The following is a 21,753-nucleotide window of genomic DNA, read 5'->3' on the forward strand; positions in this document are numbered from 1 at the left end:
CTTCTTCTTCTTCTTCTTCTTCTTCTTCTTCTTCTTCTTCTTCTTCTTCTTCTTCTTCTTCTTCTTCTTCTTCTTCTTCTTCTTCTTCTCTGTCTCTCTGTCTCTCATTTAGCAATCTTCCTGGCTCAGCCTCCCGAATGCTGAGATTACAGGTGATACAACTACCATCAACTACCACGCAATGTGTGCGTGTGTGTGCATGTATGTGTGTGTGTTGGGGAGCATAATCAGATGAAATGTTAGGATTCCTCTTCCACACTCAGCAAATGACTAACTTTCTGTTTTGCTTTTGCAGTAGCAGTTTTGCTGTCCTTTGACTTCTCAGACAGGACGCATTTGGGGGCAGGGCTCTGGGTGGGGACTTTCTCTTCTGTCCTCTGCAGTTTTCAACAGATACCGATGCTGATGCTGTGCTGGGGGAGGGGCCACTTGCTCGGCTCTTTCCGTTCTTTGGGGTTTGTCCTGCTTCCTCTTCATTCCCTTCACTCCCAGGCCTCTGAGGGGCAACGGTTGTTCCCACTTATCTGACTTTCCCCAAGACTCTTGGGTGTTTTCAAGCCTGTCATCTCTTCAGTATTTTACAAATCTCTTCCCTGGACAGTACAGTGCTCGGATTCTAGTACTTGGAACGGAACTTCGTACGGTGTGAGAAACCCGTCTTCTGTGAAGGGCGTCTGCAGAATGGGGTGTCTGGTAGAATGGGGTGCCTGGTGGAATGGGGTGCCTGGTGGAATGGGGTGTCTGGTGGAACTAAGAGGCTTTCCCTTCTCACTTCTGAGAGGTCTGAAGTTCAGGTGAGGCTCAGAATCCTGGTAGCCCAAGGCTTGAGGTGCTCTTTGTTCAGGATTGGGCAGACTGCCGCCCAGGGAGTCCCTTCCTCCTGCAGTGTGGGCAGATCTCAGAAATATTTGCAGGCTCTCAAGTACTGGAAATTCTTTTCCAGACACAGGGACTTAGAGAATCACAAGGTCACGGACAAGGTTACAGTCACCAGAGCTGCTGTCAGGGAACTGCCTGCTCTATTAAGTGGGTTACTATGCTCACCTCATTCCTTCAAGAAAGCAACCAGTAGAAAAACCGAAAAGATTTAAAAACATAAATTACCGTCTATCTCCCCTCTTTTTCACGTTTATTTAAAAACCGTCACCATTCCATTTTGCTTTTAAGAGCAGGCAGGGTCATCCTTACAAGCAAGCTCCTTGAAATCTACCTTCCCTGTCTTAGTCTTGTTCAGACCACAGGGTAGTGCATTCCTGTTATCCCAGGATTCAGAAGTCCGATGCAAAAGGAGTGCTGCGAGATTGATGCCAGCATGGGCTGGATGGTGAGTTCGAGGCCAGTCTGGGTTATAGGATGAGACCTTGTATTCAAAAAGAGAAAGCACAAATAAAAAATAAAAACCCAAGAACCCACTATTGCCCAAATAGTAAATGAGACGGATGGCGGGCCGGGGCGACCTCTGCAGACTGGCCCATTCCAAGTCTTTGGGGAACCGCGCGTCCGCGCCCGCTGCCTCCACCTGCCACTCCCGGGGGCGCGCAGTGGGCGGGGCGCCGCTGCTATGGAGACTTGGCTCCGCCCCCGCGCCCGCCCCTCAGCGTCGATTGGTCGCCCTTTGCTCCCTGACCCCGCCGCTGGGCCGCCGCTTCCTGCCGGGCGCCGAGCGCCGAGCGCCGCCCGCCGAGCGCCGCGTCTTCCCGCGCCGCCGCCCCGAGCTCCGCCCGCCGCGCGCTCCGCCCGCCGCGCCGCCAGGCTGCCCGGCGGCCGCCCAGAGCGAGGATGCGGCGGCGCTCGCGGATGCTGCTGTGCTTCGCGCTGCTCTGGGTGCTGGGCATCGCCTACTACATGTACTCGGGGGGCGGCTCCGCGCTGGCCGCGGGCGGGGGCGGCGCCGGCAGGAAGGTGAGTGCCGCGAGGCCTGCGCGCCGACCCGGGCCTGCAGCGGGGAGGCGCCGTGCACCGAGAGTGCTCCCCGGCTCGGGGCAGCAGATGTGGGGACCCTGGCCGGGACGCGCGCCTCAAGTTTTCTCAGGGCCCTCAGGCCAGCGGCGCGAGCTCCGGCCCTGTCCGGCTCACCCGCGGCTCTGGGTGCAGCGACTTGCCTCCCGCACGCGGGGCGCGGGCACCCGGAGCCACGTACCGCCCTGCGCCTGGATCTTGGAGGCTGTTATCTCGCTGGCGACACTGCGCTCCACTCCCTGTGCAGGGATCATAGGGACAACCCTTCCGCCGGACTCCCTGCCCCCTGCTCCGTACTCCGCCCAGATCACCCCGGAGCCCCACTCCCTGCTCCGGGATCTTGGGGATCATTGTCACCCGAAACCTGGTGCTCCCCGAGCCACATTCCGCCCAACTGGAACCCGCGACACTCTTGTCTTGCGCCCAGATCTTGGGGACCTTGGTGGGGCTGGAACCCTGGTGCTTTAGTGATCAGAGGCGTGATCCCTCCCTATCCTCATCCAGCACCCCGGCATTGAGGTCGTTCCGTGGTTCTGCCAGACCTCCCGTTCTACTTGCTACACTGCCCACCTCTGCCCTTGGCCGCTCACGGCGGCGGGAACTGCTTAGCCTTTTGCGCTTGCATTTCCTAACCCCAAGTCCCTCCTCGGTGTGTGTCATTGATGGGTTCGGTAGTGAGGCCGGGGGCTTAGAGCTTACAGGTTCTGATTCGGCAGTCATCTCGGCTTGGGTACCGAGTGGACACCGAGCGAGCGTGAGATCCTTGCCTTGGTTGGTGCTGTCTAGGCTGTTGTATTCTCTCCGGAGGGGTTTGTGATGTTTTACTAGCTAACGAGCTTCGAAATATAGTTATCTTTTCCAAAGATTTGTAGCCCTCCTTACTTGATTTTGAGTAACACTAAACGACCAGAAAAGAATGGAGGTAGACCGCGGCTTAGGGAGATAGCGGATAGAGTCTTGAGTAGGATGGACTGCCCACGAGCCGCCGACTTTACCCCTACTCAGACACTGAATGTCAAAGGCACATGGCTGATTTCCTTTTTCTCTGGCATCTTCAAGTTACTCCTAGCCGCAGGTACGGGAGGGAGGAAGGTGGAAGTGTCCTTTTGGCTCTGGGAGGGGTTCATGATTCGTTTTTTTTATTTTCAGTAGAGAACATGGAAACAGAGTTTCCCTGTGCCTGGCTTGTGTGGGGTGGACACTGACTCTCATTTGCCCTGTTTTCTGAATGGTTGGTGTGACGGGAGTCCCTGCTTGCTAGGTTTTAAGCCTAGTCTGCGTGGCTGGTGGCAGCAGCCGGGTTTTTGAGAACCATGGTGACTCTGAGCAAGTGTGGTATGTACGACTTTGCTTCCCCAGGAGACTTCCCTCGCCTTGGGAATAGCCTGGCTGCTGATAATGCTTTTTCCTAGTCACACAAAGATGAAGCCCTGGATCAGCACAGCTATGTATGTAGAAAGGCACCTGTAGCATCAGCCTCCCAGGGATGCCACCCTACCTCTGGGGGTGTCTGTTGGCAAGCAGTTGGCTTGTCTCCTCATTAAAGTTCTCTGGATGCCCAAGAGGTAATAGCTTTAGGTGTGAAGAAAGCCCAAGACCTCTTTGTGATCTGATGGAGACCCTATAGAAAGAGCAGATCAATGACTGGGGTTCTGTTGTCAGTGAGCCATAAAATGTTGTCCTGGCTCAGGGTATCATGGTTTAGTGATCTGCAGGGCAAGGAAGTGCTGTGAAAACTGCAGATTTGGGGCTGGTGAGATGGCTCAGCAGGTAAGAGCACTGACTGCTCTTCCGAAGGTCCTGAGTTCAAATCCCAGCAACCAAATCCCACAACCATCTGTAAAAAGACTGGATGCCCTCTTCTGGTGTGTCTGAAGACAGCTACAGTGTACTTACATATAGTAAATAAATAAATCTTTAAAAAGTAAAAAAGAAAACTTCAGATTTTGAAATTTCAGTAGTGCTCCCATTGAGGTAGCAAGGTGGATCCTGAGAGAGGCAGAGGATGCCTCCAAACTGTGGAGTGCCATCTTGGATCCCTTAGTGGGTTTAAACACTAGACGGCTCCCCACATTTAGCTCATCCTCTTGATAAGAGAAAATGTGCGATTCCTTTAGCTTGTACAACATGACTGTGAGGGTAAGAAGAGCAGCTTTACTGAGAGCCTGTAGATTTTTTTTAGCGATAAGTAGATGGCATTTCTTCTGTGTTTGGTGCTGATCACAGCGGGCTCTTGTTCCATCTTTAGTTAGTTCTTCATGCTCTGCTGTTTCATTCCCAAGGGGCCCCAGGCTTCAGGGTTGTGCTTTGGGGATTGTCTGAGGGCATCCTGTTAGGATTTCTGCTGCTTCAGCAGCCAGGCCAGGCTGTGCACTGTGTGCCCTGCCTGCTAAACAACAAGTCTGAGAACTGTTGTTCTCCATTTAGCAAAACCCAGGAAGTCAGCTCACCTCAGACTACAGACTGAATAAACTAAGGAGCTGAAAACCAGCTGTCAGCATTTGCTGCAAAGCCCGGACTCGATGCTGTGATTCCGCAGGGCAGAGGCTCCACGTTAAAGCAATTTATGCATAATGTTTAAAATTGCATTTCATTTGTATAGGTATCTCCCCCTGCCATATTTACTCTTGCCTCCCTAGATGATGATGTGCACTTCAAGAATGCCTTTCCTTTGAGCATCTTAAATGCTTTAACATTTTAATCACGTTAAGTTTCCCTGGGGCCCTGGTATGCTGGCAGTGGATGGCGCTGCATAGGAGGGAAGGGATTTCTGTTGAAAGGAAGCTGCCTCTGGCTGAAGCGAAGCCACAGGAAGGGTTCCCAGTCTGAGAGCAGTGAGCTTAGCCGAGAGACTGAGGGCCCCTTCATGGACTGCCTAAGAGTTTGAGGTACTGCTCTTCCTGGGAGCTGGCACCTCTGCTGCACCCACTCTGGGCCTCAGGTGCAGGTGTTTGGCGGTTAGGCAGGAAGCGTTGGGGAGGGGCTTCTCTTGGAACTACAGAGAAACCTTTTGTGGGGGACACTCATTGGGAGAACAGAAGGTTCTAAAAGCAGAGAAGGGCCTATGATGTCCTGTAGAGGGCTTCCCATGGCAAGCTGACTGGCTCACTTGTTCATATGGCTGATTTGGAGGGGACCACTACCACCTTGAGTAGGGGACCACTGACTGGCTCACTTGTTCATATGGCTGATTTGGAGGGGACCACTACCACCTTGAGTAGAAAGTTATGCGTACAAGGGACGGTGATAGCACGGTGGCCCCAGGGGTGCTGGGGACATCTCGATTTCTTTTGCTCAGTGACCCTTCGTCAGTCGCTGCTCATCTCTGTCTCTCCACTCTCTCATCAACATTGGGAGAGTAGCATCCTTATACCATGGCTCTGCTTATCCTTCTTAGTTTATTCTTAGGATTATATGCTATTAGTAAGTGATCAATAACTGATACAGAAAGAAGGAAAGAAAGAAACGAGAGAAAAACCCCCTAACCCCAGAAAATGGAGTGAGCTAGAATCCTGTGAGGCCTTTGTTTCTGGCAAACTGTGCACCCTGGCGTCTTCTTTGTGTACTTCCTGATGGACAGGTCTGCAAGGTTCCTTCAGATTTGCACTGAACCTTGGGTTCTGTTAATAAGTCATTTGTGGGAAAATCTAAGGGACACCAGCTGTGGACCCGGCTGTGGTGACATAATGGGGCTCCCAGTAGCCGAAGTGGGTGAGGTGTGCACCCTGACTTGAGGGGAAAGTCCATGATGGTTAGAGTCCTGGAGCTGCTCCTGAGTCTTGGCAGGATGGGCTCCAAGCTCCCCACCCTTCCCTGATCCCCGGTTAGGAGGAGTAGCTGGGTTTATCTAAGGCTGACCAGAGGCTGCCACACCACTGACCTTTGTCAGCAGGGTACCAATGATAGGCGTGCAATTTAAAGAAAGGCCATTTGCACTAAGTACTTAGAGGTGGAAGCAGGAGGACCAGGAGTTCAAGGTCATGGTTTCTTACATATCACCTTCAAGCCTAGGCCAGGCTGGGCTGTATGAGACCCTGTTCCAAAACAATGGTGTGGGATGTGGTGGGGGTGGGAAGATTGTCAGGGAAAGCCCAGCGTAGCCTCATCTATACCTGTAAGAGAAGCCTCCGTAAGGGAAATAAAGCACTGTGGCTGCCCAGGGCAGTGCAATCAAATCAGACACAGATTGTGACCCACAAACACTAGAAAGATACCAAGTTATGCCCTGGACCCTCCAGCAAAGGTGAAAATGAACCTGTGTACCAGTAGCTAGGGCCATCAGTCTGCTCGGCTTGCCAGGCGAGCTGCAGTGGGGTGAGAGTGCCGAGGACCTCCTGGGACAGGGACAGTTTTTCTGAGGCTTTTGGTCTGATGGAAGAAAGGGCGTGTGGGGTGGGGTGGGGTGGGGGTAGGAGGTAAGGGGTGGGGTCATTTGCTGCCCTTCATATCTAAGGAGGGGTATGTGAGAGATGGGGATGCACGCAGCTTCCCTGCTGCTGCCCTACTCTCAGGTTTCTTAGGATCATGATGTCAGCCCTGCTCAAAGTCATTTTCAGAGGTAGCCGCCTGGTCCCTGTGGGGAGGCTCAGACAGAGACCAGGAAGGCTGCAGGGGTTTCTGGGAGTTCTTGGACAGTCTCCTGCAGGTTCAGGTAAATGTACAGGGGAGACCTGGGCCTTGATACAGCCTGCTCCCTGAGGTTTTGTCTTTCTTGTCCTTGTCTCCCTCTGTAGCCTGTTTGAGAGATCGGCTTGATGGTGACACTGAGATTTGCTGGTGAGAGGAGAGTCATGTATGTAGCCAGGCCAGACAGTCTGGTAGCCACTGATTTTTTTTTTTTTTTTTAGATTTATTTATTTATTTCGAGTACACCATTGTCCTCTTTAGACACACCAGAAGAGGGCACCAGATCCCATTACAGATGGTTGTGAGCTACCATGTGGTTGCTGGGAATTGAACTCAGGACCTCTGGAAGAGCAGTCGGAGCTCTTAACCGCTGAGCCATCTCTCCAGCCCAAGCCACTGTCTTAATTAAGCACCTAGAGCCCCACAGGCTCTAGTTGCTTGTTTCTTCCTGCCCACCTGCCCCTGTATTTTTGAGAAAGTCAGTTTCCTTCTTGTCTCCCTTTCCACATAGAGCAGCTAAGGGTGATTGAACTCTGTCACCCACTAGGGTTCCTGTGCCCACTTCCCTGTCGTAACAGGTACTGAGTGTTGGAATGCTCACCTCTTGTCAGTGACTTGAGGTCTGGCCTTGCCTTGAGCAGAGGTGCTTGTCTACCCACATGGTCTCAGCTCCTTCCTGCCCAGGTCTCTTTTGATGCAAGACCTCAGTAGTGCTTCCCACAAAGGCTGCCCAAGGAGCTTGAGAACAGGCCGGGCCAGGCGGGCAGCTTGCCTACCTGGTTGGTTACTGTACTCTGATGTACCAGGGAAGCTCACCACAGCAGAACTTGACCTTGCTCTCTCTGGGTCGGAAGACTTCCTAACCTTTGGCCTGAGCATTGTATTTGGGACCAACTCCAGCCTTGGAGGTTCTCCTGGGAGTGTATGCCTTAGTCTAGAAGGCCTTTCTGTCTCACTTCCCAGAGACTATGGGCCCATTGGGAGTGGAATAGGAGGATGAGGGAATCAGGCTTCAACACCAGTCAGCTCACCTGCTGAGACTGTTTGTTTTAGGCTCCCATCCTGGAGTGGGTCTGGGTCTGGGTCTGCCAGCACCTTCCTGACATGGCTTGGTCTGTAAAGCTGGCATGTCCATACTTAGTCTTGTCTGGTAGCGTGGGCCTAGGAAGCATGTGTCGTATTGCACAGATTGGATTCAAAGGGGCGGGGTATGTAGGAAAGCAGACTCTCTTGAACTCTCATTTCTGGAGCCATAGTTTGGATTTTCCTAGGAGCCATATGTCATCCCGAGGCTGGTGTGACAAAACTTCAGTGGACGGTGGCTGTCACTGGCCAAGCTAAACCTGTCACCCCTGGCCCAGCCTCTCCTTGCAGGCTGTCATCCTGGTGAATGCCCCTTTTTCCTAGAAGCGCCCTGTGAAGTAGGTAGTCTCCTCCAGGCCACCTTGCTGGCTGCCTCCTTCAAGGTGTGCAGCTCCTGTCTCTCCCAAAGAAGAAGAGGAATGCCGGGAAATGAGTGCATCAGGGCCATAGGATTGTAGTGTGTGTCTTAGTCTCCAGTGATGGAGGCTTCAGCTTCTTGGGGTCCACCCCCTTCACTGTGGGAGGCTCACAGCATTGCCAACCTCTGCACACTGGGTGCAGTACCCTCATAGGTTTTGCCAGATGCTACCATGGCATGGAGCAGAACTGACCTACACGCTGAGGAGGGTATTAGTAACTGTTTTGCTGCTTCTTGCTGCAGCTTTGTGGCTGGGCCGTCTCAGAAGGAAACAGCCAATTGGTGAGGTCTGTGGTGGGCCCCCTTTAGAAGTACATACATGATTACTAAGCTTTAAAATATAATAGATACCTGCTTAGCACCCACTGCATGCCATTGTGTGTCTTTAAAGCTACTGAAGAAAATGAAGGGTAGGTAAGGCAAGAGGGTCTGCGAGGGTTACAGAGCTTGTGGGTAGACAATCGCTTGGGCTGTGGTGGCATCTGCCTCCTGAGGTCTTCCAGTTGTCAGGATGGGGGTGTGACTCCCCGAGATTATTAGACCCCTTCCTTGGTTGACAGTGTCCTTTCCCTTACTGTGGTGGTGACTTAAGGAGGCACCCTGTGCCCTGTATGCTTAGGAGTGTCGAATGGCAGCTGCAGGCTGCTTGCCTTATCTCAGGTTTCTTCCCGTCTAGCATCAGATTTACCCTCTTACCCTCAGGTTTTAGCCTGACCTGCAGCAGCTATCCTTGATGCTCCACTGGCTAAAGTGGAGTGATACCAGGTTCTATTCCTGTCATTCTCTTCCCAAGTGTCTTTCGAGACTCCCCGTGTGCAGAGCGTAGCTGTGTCTGGAATCTTCCTGGGAGCCTAGCCCACTGCACTGTGGTTGGTGGGGTGGGGTATGGGGCGGACAGCAGACAGAACAGCATGAAGGGCAGTTCTGGGAAACGGTTACAAAGGCAGAGGTCTTGCAGGTCTTGGCCAGCATGAGTCCAGCCAAGTTGTGAAGCCCTAGGCACTGTCTTCCTTTGCTCCTGAGGCCCTCTGTCACATCATCTTCTGCTCACTAGACAGAGTGAACCAGTGTGAACCAGTGTGAACCAGTGCTCCCAGGGGTCACTGCCTTAACTTTGCCAGCAGAGTGCATCTCCTTTCACGGGGATGCCCCGTTTTTCTCTTCCGTTCACTTAGTTACCACATGCACCTGGTTAGAATGCCAAATCACCCACCACACGCCAGTCCCTTACCCTCCTGTGGTCCTCAGTTTCCAGAGATACCTGTAGTTCTGTGTGTGATAGACTTGCCCACTAGGCTGTGTTGTGGGATAGACTCTGGATATCTGAGCTAGTCTGTGAGGGCAGCAGCGTTGTAGTTCTTCCTTTAGGTTCTTTGAAAGGACATTGTGTATTTACAGAGTTTGCCCCGCCTTTCAGAGCTCAGGGAGTCAGTCATCCTTGTGTCCTGAGCCCCTGCTGCAGTCAGTGGTCTGTTACTGCTCCATCCCTGGAGCAGCTGGAGGTGCAGGCCAGAGCCTGCTGGTGTCCTGCTTTGGAACACTGGCACTTGGTAGTGAAGGCCATGTCAGGAACCTAGGATCTAAGGTGTTGGTAGAGAGCAAGGTGAAGCTGTGACTTCATTGCCTGAAGTTGCTAAGGGACTCCTGTAGAGTCCCCAGGGGAGAGCTGCCTGTCAGCTGTGTTCTCAAGGCAGGTGTCTTTGGGGGAGGGGGTGGTTACATGCGGGGGAAGCAGCTAGAGTGGCTACCAGTCAGCCCGGGACAGGCTCAGGAGTGCTGTCGTGGCTTCTGATATCTTCCTGGAAGGCTCGCCCAGGTGTGACCTTAGACGCCTTGCTTTGGAAAATCAGTGGGCCCCAGATGAAAGGTCTTTCATAGCTAAATCACCTGGGATGGGAACCCGAGGAACCCTAGGCAAATTAAAGACTCGGACTGGAAGCTGCCTATAAATTAAGCACTCCATAGGCGTGGGGTGAGTCTGGTGCTCACAGTGGGAATTGTAGCTGTTCTTCCTGCAGAGTGGTGTGGCCCAGCATGGGATGGATGCCTTGCTGCCTGGCTGTCCTGTTCTGACTGCCTTGGGCTTTCCTGTTGATCCACTTGCTGAACCTTTGCTTCCAATGGTCACCTCCCCTCCATCCTCTCCCACCCTGCCTGGGCTGTCTGCCTTCCCAGCTCACTCCTGCTCACCATTCCTGCTCACCAGGACATTGGTTTTTCTATGTATCACTCTTGCACACAGACACAAAGGAGAGCATAAGTGAATATCTGGGGGCAGGCATCCCGAAACTTTTTCTGAGTCCCTTCACTTTCTGCTTTTCTCAGTTGTCCACTGTGTCACCAGGATCATTGGTGACAGCATTTCCCAAGGGGGGGGGGAACCATAAAAGTGCTAAGGGACATTGGCTCTGCCTCAAAGCAACCTGGCAGTTGTATAATTAGCCACCCCTGACTCTACTCATCTTCCCCGAATCCTGCTGAATTCTCCATTCCACCGTCTGCTTCCGTCTCATCCTGATAAGATTTCTAGGGATCACTGTTTTTGGATTTTCTTTTAAGCTTTTGACATATGTCCAGCGGATTGAGATGCCGAGCCTGTGGTGATGCTTTGGGGCCCTAGCCCGGCTTATAGAGACTTGGGGGGTTTGGGGGAGACTTACTCCAGTTTCTCATGATCAACCATAAGCAAGGATCAGCTCTGAATGGACCAATCAGGGCATCAGGGCTCTGCTCCTTGTCATCTATGAGAGCCCAGTTGCTCCCTGGGCCTCTCTGAGGCTGGCCTCTGTCTGTTCCGTTCCCAGACTCCTGGTAGATAGCCTGGTACTTCTTATTTCAGAGAGCAGCTGACAGTATGCACCCATTCAGAAAACATGCTGGCGTGTTCACCACGGAAGAGGTCCCCTTGGGTGCCAGGTTGCAGAGGGGCAATCGTGTCTTACACGATTTCAGTTAAAAGGTAGCTAGTGTATTTTGTGGTGTCCCTTCGGTGGGTGAGAAACACTTAGTGAGGTTTTATCAGCGGTGCTTTGAAGTCCTGGAAGACCCTGACAGGAAAGCATTCACCATTTGTGCTGATTGATTTCTGCCTTTGATACCCCGCTAGGAGCACTTGGTGGCTGAGTGTGAATCAAGGTAGGCACGGGTCACTGTCACCTAAGCTGCTGTCAGCAGCTCACAGCCCTTTACCTAACAAGACTGCTGTGGCCATTCAATGGAGGTTTCTTGATTGCCCTGTCTGTCTGCGTCAGCACCCTGCCTTATCATGGGCAGGAAGATGAAGTGGAAGACCATTAATAAATGTATATTACTCCCCTTTGTTCCTCCAACAGGATGTGATTGCAAAACTCCCGCATATTACTTCGTATTTGTAACTGGCAGTTTTGGCAAGGACACGATACTGCATATTTCCTGTAAGGTGTAATTCCTGGTGACTTCAATTTATATCAGCCTTGACACTGTAATTCCTGAAAGGCTCCGAGCCCCGCCATCTGTCTTGCTTCTCTGTAGGCTGGGAAGTTTTTCCTTTGTACGCACTACCAGACTGTCCCCCAGGTCACACAGTAGCAAAGTCAGGCTGTTTTAAGGTCTCAGCAGCTGCCTATGACAAGGGTCTGGGAAATCCAGCACTGGGCGGCCCGTTTGTTTTCAGTCTGCCTAGACTGACGCACGGCACAGATACCAGTCTTCCTCTTGTACTTAGCCACAGCTTCAGGCCAGGAGGTGCTGATTACAGGGCGGTTATCTGCTTATTCTCCAGCAAACCTGCGATGTAGATGAGCAGAGAGCTCAAGAAGGGGGGGTGGGGCGGTGTCTGGGCTTCTGGGTGGTCTGAGGCCCAAGCCTGGCATTGTGAAAGGGTGGTGACTGCAGCTTACCAGCCTTACCTGAGCTGGTAAAGAGCTGAGGTGGCTCATTCCCTCCCGACAGAGGGAAACCAAGAACACATAGCAGTAGCATCATGCTGTAAACAAATTGATGCCCCACCCCCCTTTTTAAAGATTTATTTGTAAGTACACTATACCCCAGAAGAGGGCATCAGATCTCATTATAGATGGTTGTGAGCCACCATGTGGTTTCTGGGATTTGAACTCAGGACCTTCAGAAGAACAGTCAGTGCTCTTAACTGCTGAGCCATCTCTCTAGCCCTGATGCCCTTTGTTTTAGGAAGGGATGGACTATTTACCCTTCCTGACCTGGGCTGTCATCATATCAGGAGTGTTTGACTTTAGAATTTTTCTCCCCAATGGGACATGGGCGGCACATACTGTCGTTGGCCTGTTCTGGTCTGAGTCCAGGAGCAGGTCCAGTGTGGAGCCTGAGAGCAATCCAGTGGTTTACAAACAGAAGCTTCTTTGCCACCTGGCCACGGTGTCATGGAGATTGTAATACTAAGGGTTGCACAGAACTCTGAAGGCCACCTTGCAGGGGCTGGAGACAACCTAGATACTGCACTGGAGCTGGCCCTGGGTCCCTCTGTAGGACTGCTAGGACGTGGCAAAGAGGATATAGCAAAGAACTGGGCTTGGGCCTAAGCCAAAGTGCCTGCGTATGAATTCTTGCTTCCTGGGTGGCTCTGTGACCTCAGGGAAGTCACTTAGTCTTTGTGTGGTTTCGTCTTTTGCCTGTCTCAGCAGTTTCCAGTGTGCAGCGTGTTAGTATGTATAAACTGTTTGGATTGGTCCTGCTGCGCGCACAGCAGATGCTCGGTGGTGTGGGGCATTGTGAAGGCTGCTGTTAGTGTTAAGTGTTAAAGGTGGGCGCCAAGTAAAGGGAGCCTCTGTCCCATGGGGATGCTGTCTCTTACAGTGGGTGGCTTGGGAAGAGCTGAGATGACAGGACCTGGTACCCTTGTTCCGTCCTCACCTGAGAATGTCAGGCTAGGTGGTGTTGAGAGCCAGTGCACAGACCTGAGCCTTCGCTTCTAGTGCTGGGTTTCTCAAAAGTTCTTTCCCAATTCCACCCTTTCATCCCTTGTAACTTGACTTTGAAAATTTGTATCAGGATGCGTGTTTTAATGGTGTAACTATGTAATTAAAATTTAAAACTCATTGTTAATTGGTTATTTCGACATCTTGAGTTGTTCCTATCTGAAACTTCCCCACAAGGTTCTGATAGTAAACAGTCTTTTGGTTTCATCAGTGCAGCATCTCCTTGCCTTTGAGGCTGTGGGTGACCGGCACAGGCAAGACAGACACATAGCTGTGGTAGCACAGCCCAGCCGCCTCAGGGCTGAGGCCTGGCCATGCCAATTGGCTCAGCATTTACACATTTACTCTCAGGTTGCAGATTAACAAACTTCACTTCATAATGATTGCAGCAAAGAGTAATCTAAAGTCTGGATGTTGGTGAGGATGCAGGGCATGAGGAAGGTCATCACCCAGCCCTGCGTTACCCTGGAGTGCCTCTGGGTCCCTGTCTGTTTGGTTCACAGTGAAGAGGGCCATGGTGGGTCAGTGAGAGATGAAGGTGGGGCCCAAGGGTGCAGTGAGACTCCCTGGCTGCCTCTACCTGCTCATGTGCTCAGAAGGACTTTCTGGGAGCAGCCACAGCTTAACCTTGCTGGTAGATGGGGAAGAACAGTGGCTGTCTCCATCTTCCTGGACCAACTCCCTTCTTTGGGCCACCTGGGGTTGTCTTGGATCTAGGAAGGTCCCTGTTGTTACGGAGACACTGTGGATCTGTGAGGCTGTGTTTTGAGTTGGACCTATTTTAAGGTGTTTCAAAGTATAGTGTCCCAGGGCAATGGCAGTCGAAGGCCTCAAAGACTAACAGGTGGCTTTGGTGAGTGGACTGAGTGGCTACTGAACGGGCTTTGCTTTGCCTCTCTGGCCCCAGAGGTGTCCAGGCTGCTGGAACTCGCCCACCTTGAGGTCCTCCAGTGCTATATGCTCACACCTTGGTGGTTCACTCTTGAGATCATCTGATAGACACCCTAAATGTTTCTAGGTGGTGCCCTCCCCTCAGTCCCCTGCTTCTAGCCTCCCATCCCCCATCCCCAGGTCCTTAATGCATTAGCCCCTCCCTGAGAGCCCAGTGTAGGACTGCCCTTCCAGCCTAGCCATCCTAACCTGAGCGTCTGTGGTCACCTGCGCAGGGTCTGTTGACCTTTCTTCGTGGAAGGAGTTTTGGATAATGATCTTCATCTGAGACTCCAATCACTACTCCTGACACCTCCCAGCTAGCTCTATGTCCTCCTGCCCCATCTGCATGTGGTCTTGTAGTCTTGGGAGGTGACAGACTGTATCCAATGTGAAAAGTAACTCAAGTGGAAACTTGAGGGTTCTTTGGAAAGTCAGTTGGGTCAGATGGTGTTTTGCTGGGGCAAACACGTGAAGGAACGTTTTGTTGAAGTGGACACAGGTGTGAAAGGCTAAGCAGACTCTTGAAGGAACGATTTTGCTGAAGCAGACACAGGAGAGAGGAGGTTCTGCTAAAGCAAGCATGTGAAAGCACACGTGATGAAGGATTCTTTGCTAACGACACACATGCATTGGTCTGCCTTACATTGCGCAGTTGAGCTGCATTTGTCAGGACTCCATAGAGAGAAACATACCAAAAACCTTCTGATGGTGTGCTGCAGTTTCTTGCCGCTTCCCTGGATGGGCTGATTGGATGCACATGCTGAGACAAGGCACATGGAGGACACATGATGTTTGGAGGGTATAAATAGGACTCCATGGAGTGATGGAGACTTGGCTTGTGAGTCCTTGCTTCTCTGGGAGTGTCACAGCTGAGACCTTTTCCTGGTGTTCCTGTTGGTCCCTTCTGCCGACCTGAGCCGAGGCTGAGGCCTGGCTGTGTCTACTAGGTCATGTCACCGCTGTTGTTAACCCAACTCTACCAAGCTTGACTGCTGGTGTATCTGTGAGGTGTTTGCCAGTGGATCACAGTGAGCTGCCGCTACCTGCTGACCTGTGAACTGAACTGCTGATTTCCAGACCACACAGACGGGAGTTGCTCCAAAGAACCTTTCTTCTATGCTACTTCTGGTGGGTAATGGGTTACAAGGGAGGTTAAAGTGTTTAAGAACCATCATTAAAAATAGGATTTGAAAAAATTAAAGTTATGGGTAACTGAGTGTTAACTCCATCCGTGGCTATAGGTAGGTAAGTTGGCATCCACGCTAAGGTGAATCTTTTTGGTGGTGCTGCTGATTTGGGGTCACCCATGCTCTGTAATTCAGCCTGACACACTCATTGGATCCACTTTGGTCTGGTTATTTTTAGTCTTTTGTTGGTGCCCTGTCCAGGGGTATACATGTTTGTTTCCATCTCTCCAAGGAAGTTCATGTAACACTTGAGTGTCTCTCTTCCCCCAAGAGGCTTCTTTTGTCCCCTCTCAACGTTGAGCTGCAGGAGAGTCTGGTTCCTATACTCTGTTTTACTCCAGGAAGGGAGTGTGACAGCTGTCTGTCAAAAGGGAGGCTTTGCATAAGAAGAATAGCTGACAGAGTCTGGAAAGTTGGCCATAGGCGGGAAGGCATATAGTTAAAGGCCACTTAGCAGCTGGGCCAGTGGAGAAGGGGAGTGGGCGGTCTGCAGCCTCTGGTGCTTGCAGTGTGTCAAGACTTCTTAGGATTTAGGACCCAACTATCTCCGAGGCATTGGTAGGTCCTTCAGAAAGCTGCCTTCTGCTGAGGTCGGGGGAGGTGTGTAGCATTGAATGTTCTCACCATCTTAACTCAGTGTATCTGCTGCAGCTTTGTGGCCCAGTGTGGTAGATATCCCCGTGGCCTGTTAGCTTTCTTAGGTGGTTGAGAGCTCAGTCCTACTGTCTGCCTTCTCCAGCCTGCAAGAAAGGGCACTGCCAGCTCCCAGATGGTATGCACATTTTTTTGGGTGAGCTGTCCCTTCCTTCCCAGGACCCAACATATGGGTTCTAAGTCTTTTCACTCTTTTATACTAGAATCTGCTATATGAAGTGGTCCTCAATGTTGGCCAAGGTAGGGAGTCAGCCTTGTTTCTGAGGTGAACTTGATTTTCTCTCCAGGTGCAGTGGGTACAAAGGTTAGACGAGACCTGAGTTCTCTTGAAGCCCTCACTGGGGTCGCACCAGCATGCCTCAGCTGTGTTTGCAGTAAGCCGTTAGATCCTGGTGCATCTGTAGGTGGAGTTGCAACCTATCCCTGAGAGGTGGCACAAGCATGCGGAGCTGGTCAGGGAGCATTCGTTATAAGACACAGGGTCAGGATCAGGGTTTTGTTCATTTCTCTCAGGATAGCCCTTCCCTCTGAGCCTTTGAGTTCTCAGTGTCCTAGCTGATGGTATGAAACCGTTGCTACAATATTGTTACATTGGTAAGGCTTTCAGACAGGACAGAGATAGATGTGATTCCACACACAGGTTCACCCCTCGGTCAGAACCCCTGAGGGACTGGGCTCTTGCTGCAGAGGGACAGCACCAGCAGCTGGTTTGACGCTGAGTCAAAGCCATCAAGGAATGCGTACGTTCCTGGTCTCAGCTACTTCCTTGAGGTATCTTACACCTTACACATCATGGAGACTCATGGCTCAAGAGCTGTTGAAAGACTCACTGGTTATCATGTGGCAAGCACTTACACATGCCAGGGACAACCCAGTGTTTTGTGACAAGACTTTTCCTGGAGAGATACAACACACACATCTTACTTGCCCTACATAGGGAGCCCACAACAGACCAAAGTATGGAATCTACTGGAGTCCAACTTGGTGGACCAGTGGGTTTTACTGGGGTTGCTTACAGGGATATGGGTGAGGGCTCACTTCCTCCTGTAAGCAGGATGACTCAAAGTCAGTGCATCATCAAAGTCCAACACAGCATGGGTGACAGCTCACAAAAGCTCGGGACCTGCAGGCAGCTCGGCACGTGTTGAAGAATGTCCTTTCCCGGTGCCTCGGTTGGTCTAAACCTCTTCCATGCATCTTGGCTGGGTTCTGCTTCTTTCAGTGCTGTCAGGTGTGGAGCAGCTTGGAGGCTTTTCTGAGGCTCCATCTTTCGGGGTGGGGGTCCTCCGATCAGGGTCTTGTACGATGCTCTGTGCTGTTACGATGGCGTCTGGTCTTAGGATGTGGAAGATTTCATTGACTGGCTTTTAGAATCAGAGTTGTTCTACTCCCAGGAGTCTTGGTGAACTTGCTTTCTTCCCTGGAGCAGTGATACCTCTTCCTCAGAGTTATTCTCAGCCCCAACCCATCTGCCCCTGCTGTGACACGAAGTTAGGGCTGCACCAAGCTCTGTCCCAGCACACTGCCAGCCTCCACTGGAAGGTGACATGAGAGGGATCGGTAAGAGGGAGGTGACAGCTTGGTCCCTTTGGCTCTTGTTGCCCCTGTAGTCTTCGTGGCACTAACAGACTTTTGGCTTCTCACCTTTGGAGATGCCAGCCCCAGGAAAAGAACCTCTCGCCCTGCGTTCTCTGTCCCCAAGGACTCCAACCTCCAGTGTCCCAGCCCTGTGGGTACAGAGGCTCAGTCTGACCTCCCCAGATTTCCTTGTACCCAGGTGGAGGCTGCTTCTGCAGTTGAGCTGCCACATGTGTAAGAGTCACCTGACCACCAGTGTTACCTAGCTGGGTGTTTATACGGACACCGCTCTGTTAGAGAAATAACTGTAGATCGGGTTAGATTCTGGCTGATTTGTAGCCTGCTTTCCAACACTGTAGTGGGCATAGATGCGTTCCACTTATTTAGACTGTGGTTCACGCTCACGGGAGTTGCACTTGCTCCTCCTGACCAGACTCGGAGATGCTCTTCTCTGTCCAGCCACGTTCCTAAGCCTCAGGGAAACTGGGTATCTGAGGGATCGAGTTAAACCACAGGGCTCAGCCATCCAGGTTGCTCATGTATATATAAAGGCACTGGACGAAAGCAGAGCAGCACAGAAAGGGCTGGCTGAGTTTACAGGTCACAGCCCATCATCAAGGCAAGCTGAAGCAGGAACTTAATGAAGTGTAACCACAGAAGAATAGCTGCTTACTGGCTTGCTTCCCATAGCTCACTTGGCTTGCTTCTAATACAACCCAGGACTACCTGTCCAAAGATGGCCCCACCCACAGTGGGCTGGGCCCCCACATCAATCAAGAAAATAGGCAAATCTGATGGAGGCAATTCTTCAGTTGAGGGCCTCTCTTCCTAGATGACTCTAGTTTGTATCAAGTTGACAAGAAGCGACAACACATAACCAGCACAGTGCACAAGACCTGTGTTCATGCAGGACCTGAGTTTAATTCCCAGAAGCCACGGTGAAGGAGAAGACCAGCTCATGAAAGTCATTCTCTGATGTCCATGTGGGTGCGCGTTCACACTCACACACATCGTACACGTGTGCAGTCCTAATACAATTAGAACTTCATGTACAGATTCAAAAACCAGACGGGAACAGTAGGACCCATGGGACTCGGGGCACGGCTCGAGGAGAGGATTTAGAACTGGTCAAGGATCCAGAGCTCCTGCAGCCCCTGGGCTGACCTTGGCGCTGCTTCTCATCCGTGTTTAGTTAAGTGTTCAGCACCATCTAGCATGATAGTGCTGTCCCCATGTCAGCAGTGATCTAGGGGACTCCAGGACCCACCTGGGTTTGGCATATCAGCCAACAGTGTCAGAGAAGCCCTTTCAGTTAAGCATGCTTGTATATGGGTAGCCAAAACAAGAAAAGCAGTAATTCACATTTTCTCCAAGAACAAGGTAGCTCCGTTTGAAGAGTTGTTGTTTTGTTTTTTGTTTTTTGTTTTTTTTTCCCTCAAGATAGTTTCTCTGTGCCGCTCTGGCTGTCCTGGAGCTTGCTCTGTTGTAAACCATGCTGGTCTTGAACTCACAGAGATCCGCCTGCCTCTATCTCCTGAGTGCTGGTATCTAGAGGCGTGTACCGCCACTGCCTGGCTTGAACAGGTTTTTGGTAGTCTTTCAACTTGGTAAGACTCCTGTGGTGCTGAGTTCAAGGTTGTGACACACAGTTGTGGTTACTGTTCAAGCAGGGTGATACGGAGTGAAGGTGTGCTTATGTGCCTGTCCATTTAAGGAAGTGCCTGCATCTGACGTGTGGCTCTGCCCCAGGCCAAGGCGAGCCTTACTGCTGCTTGGCTCAAGGGAGCTTTGGTGAGCAGCACAGATCACCGTGGACCAGAGGCTTGCAAGCCTCATAACTCTAAACCTTAGGCTCATTAATTATTAACTTGGGGCAGCATTGTCTTGTTGGCTTGTATGTAACCCATTGCCTGCCCAAGGTGCCAGGACTGCCAGAGAACAGCTTTCAGGCTCTTTCTTCACAGGTGGGAAGTAGATTCTGGGTCACGATTCCTCCTGTGTGCTCATAGCTCTTCAGAAGGTGGTTAGGGCCAAGTGATATCATGAAGGTAAAGCTGGGCACATTTTAGAGATACGCAGAACTCATGGTCACCTGGCTGCCTCTGCCACTCCAGACTGACTCTTCCACTTGAGTGTGCTGTCAACACATTGTTCTCAGTGTCTCCAGTCGGGTAGTTGGGCAGTGTTGTCAGGCAGTGAGTTAGCCAATGGAGCCGAGAGCTGCCCCTGAATGTGGGCAGGGGCCAGCAGGTTCCAGGAGGTAATGCTCATGGCATGAGGGGTCAGATAGAGACCAAACAAACACCCATAATGCAAGCATTCAGAAGGCAGATGCAGGTGGATCTCTGTGAGTTTCAGGCCAGCATGGCCGTCTCAACTCTGCCCCTTGCAAAAAAAAAAAAAAAAGCTCCACAGGAAACATTCACACTAACCAAACCCTGGGAGGCTTTCTTGCTGACCCCGTCTCCTCCAATAGAAAAAGCTGCCAGCGGGGACCGAGGGATCTCTGTGGCATTCCCTAGGGCACAGGTGGTATTGATGCAGATCCTGCCCGCTCTGCTCCTCAGTGTGAATTCTGAGATGGCTGAGTCTTATATCCCAGGCAAGTGTGAGGAGTTCTGGCCTCAGAGGGTGGCGACCTTCGGTTCCATGTTGTGGATGGTCTGCAGTGTTAGGAGCGGCACATTCTGCCTCCTTGATCCCAGAGCTCCTTCTCATCACCCAGGCCCCATGGACTTGGTCTGCCTGGTGTCTCAATGAATGTCTGGCTGCCCTGTGTCACTAGCTGGGAATCCAGCTGCCATGCTTAGGCATTCTGCCATTGTAATGGTGAAGGGCCAGGAAGGTTGAGGCCTTCTGTAGATGAGGGGCTCAGCTCCAGGACCAGCCGTCTCCCAGGTAGAATTCCAGCCCACCCACTGCCTGAGGATCTGAGATGGAGAGCTTTGTTCAGTCCAGTCTGTCTGTGGAGTGTGTGTGGGAATGGCAGCTTGAACTCCTGCCTGCCGGGATGAACACCAGTGTCCATATGGATATGGTACGGGGAAGCCCAGCAGAGTGGGGCCTTATATGGCTGGACGTGGCAGGGGTGCATGGGGGCTTTCACCAGCCTGGTGGTGCCTGGAGGTTTTTGGTTTAAGACAGCACCCCAGTTAGCTGTGTGAGCCTTCCCATTCTAGCACCTACCACATTAGCTGAGAGTTTTCTCTCTTCTAAGAAGGTTCTAATTACTGAGCTGAAATATTAACACACGCTTATCTGTGGTGATTAGGACTAAGGAAGCCTGGCCGCGAAGCTTAGTCATCTGCTTAAGTGGCCAGGAGTGTGTTAGTGCACAGTTTATCAGGGACCCCAGGGCAGGGTAGCTAGAGGAGTGCTGCCAGCCTCCCTTCTCCTCCTCCACCTCCTCCACCTCCTGCTCCTCCCCTTCCTTCTTCCTTCTTCCTTCTTCCTCTCCCTTTCTCCCTTCCTTCTCATCAACCCCTCTTCCTCCCCTGCCCCTTTCTCCTCTTTACCCCTCTTCTCTTTCTCCTCCCTCCTGTCTCCCCCCCTTTGCCATGCATTCACCCCACCTTTCTTTCCTCCTACCTCTTTGTTCTTTCCTGAGCTTCTCTCTTCCCTTCCTTCTTCCCCTTCTGTCTCTTCACCAGGACCTCTTTCCCCTTCACTGATGACTGATCTCTGCTCAGAGGCAGCTATGCAGTGAGTCACTCTGAGCGATCCTGGTGGCTGAACCTAGAAGTCACGTTTCTCTCTGGGTTTGATCCACATGGAGCCTCCTGTGCAGCCTCCTTCAAGAAAGGCTGCCTCAGACAGCTAAGGAGTGTGTCCCACAGTGAGTGGTCCCATCTGGCATCTGGTGGTTGTTAATACACAAACCAAAGGCTCCTCCCACTGTAACATTTGTTGTGAAGATTTCAAAACCACACCAAGTGCTCTCGAGGTCATGGAGAAGTCAGAGAGTGGCAGAGAGGGAAAGGCCTCGTTGGACATTGCATAATTCTAGGCCAGGGTCATAAATGGTTTAAGTAATAATATACTCCAAATGGTTATTAGTGAGTGCTCGCTGTGCTGGAAATCGTGGTTGTGGTATGGATGAAGCAAGTGCAAATAAGTAACTAAAATAAATACAGGCAAAGTAAATAAACTAAAGTGTAACAACAACAACAACAAAGATTCATGGATGGTTAGGTAGGCCTTTAGTTAGGCTCTGTTTTTCAGAGAGGTAATAACAATATCTTGTATTTGTCTATTCAGCTAACTAGGGTTGTTTCTTTTTGGCTGTTATAAGTTACACTGTTTCTTATAGTTTCACACTCAGGTGAAACATGCTGTGTCCTTTCTATATTAGGGGATTTATTTAAAGTGTCTTTATTTTAGAGAA

General features: G+C 51.4%; 1 protein-coding gene and 1 pseudogene across 1 annotated transcript in view; one reads left to right on the plus strand and one right to left on the minus strand.

The window, feature by feature from the left end:
* LOC110300924 overlaps nucleotides 1-1,049 on the minus strand; it is a 2,198-nt pseudogene extending 1,149 nt beyond the window's left edge.
* Nucleotides 1,050-1,657: 608 nt separating this feature from the next.
* The window catches only part of Galnt2 (polypeptide N-acetylgalactosaminyltransferase 2), a 117,965-nt gene continuing 97,869 nt past the window's right edge, over nucleotides 1,658-21,753 (plus strand). The window contains exon 1 of the mRNA XM_021169564.1: nucleotides 1,658-1,902. Within this exon, the coding sequence (XP_021025223.1) occupies nucleotides 1,780-1,902 (123 nt within the window). The 5' untranslated portion in view covers nucleotides 1,658-1,779. The remainder of the gene's footprint in view (nucleotides 1,903-21,753) is intronic.

Source organism: Mus caroli, chromosome 8 (assembly GCF_900094665.2).
Source record: "Mus caroli chromosome 8, CAROLI_EIJ_v1.1, whole genome shotgun sequence".
Classification (NCBI taxonomy): domain Eukaryota; kingdom Metazoa; phylum Chordata; class Mammalia; order Rodentia; family Muridae; genus Mus; species Mus caroli.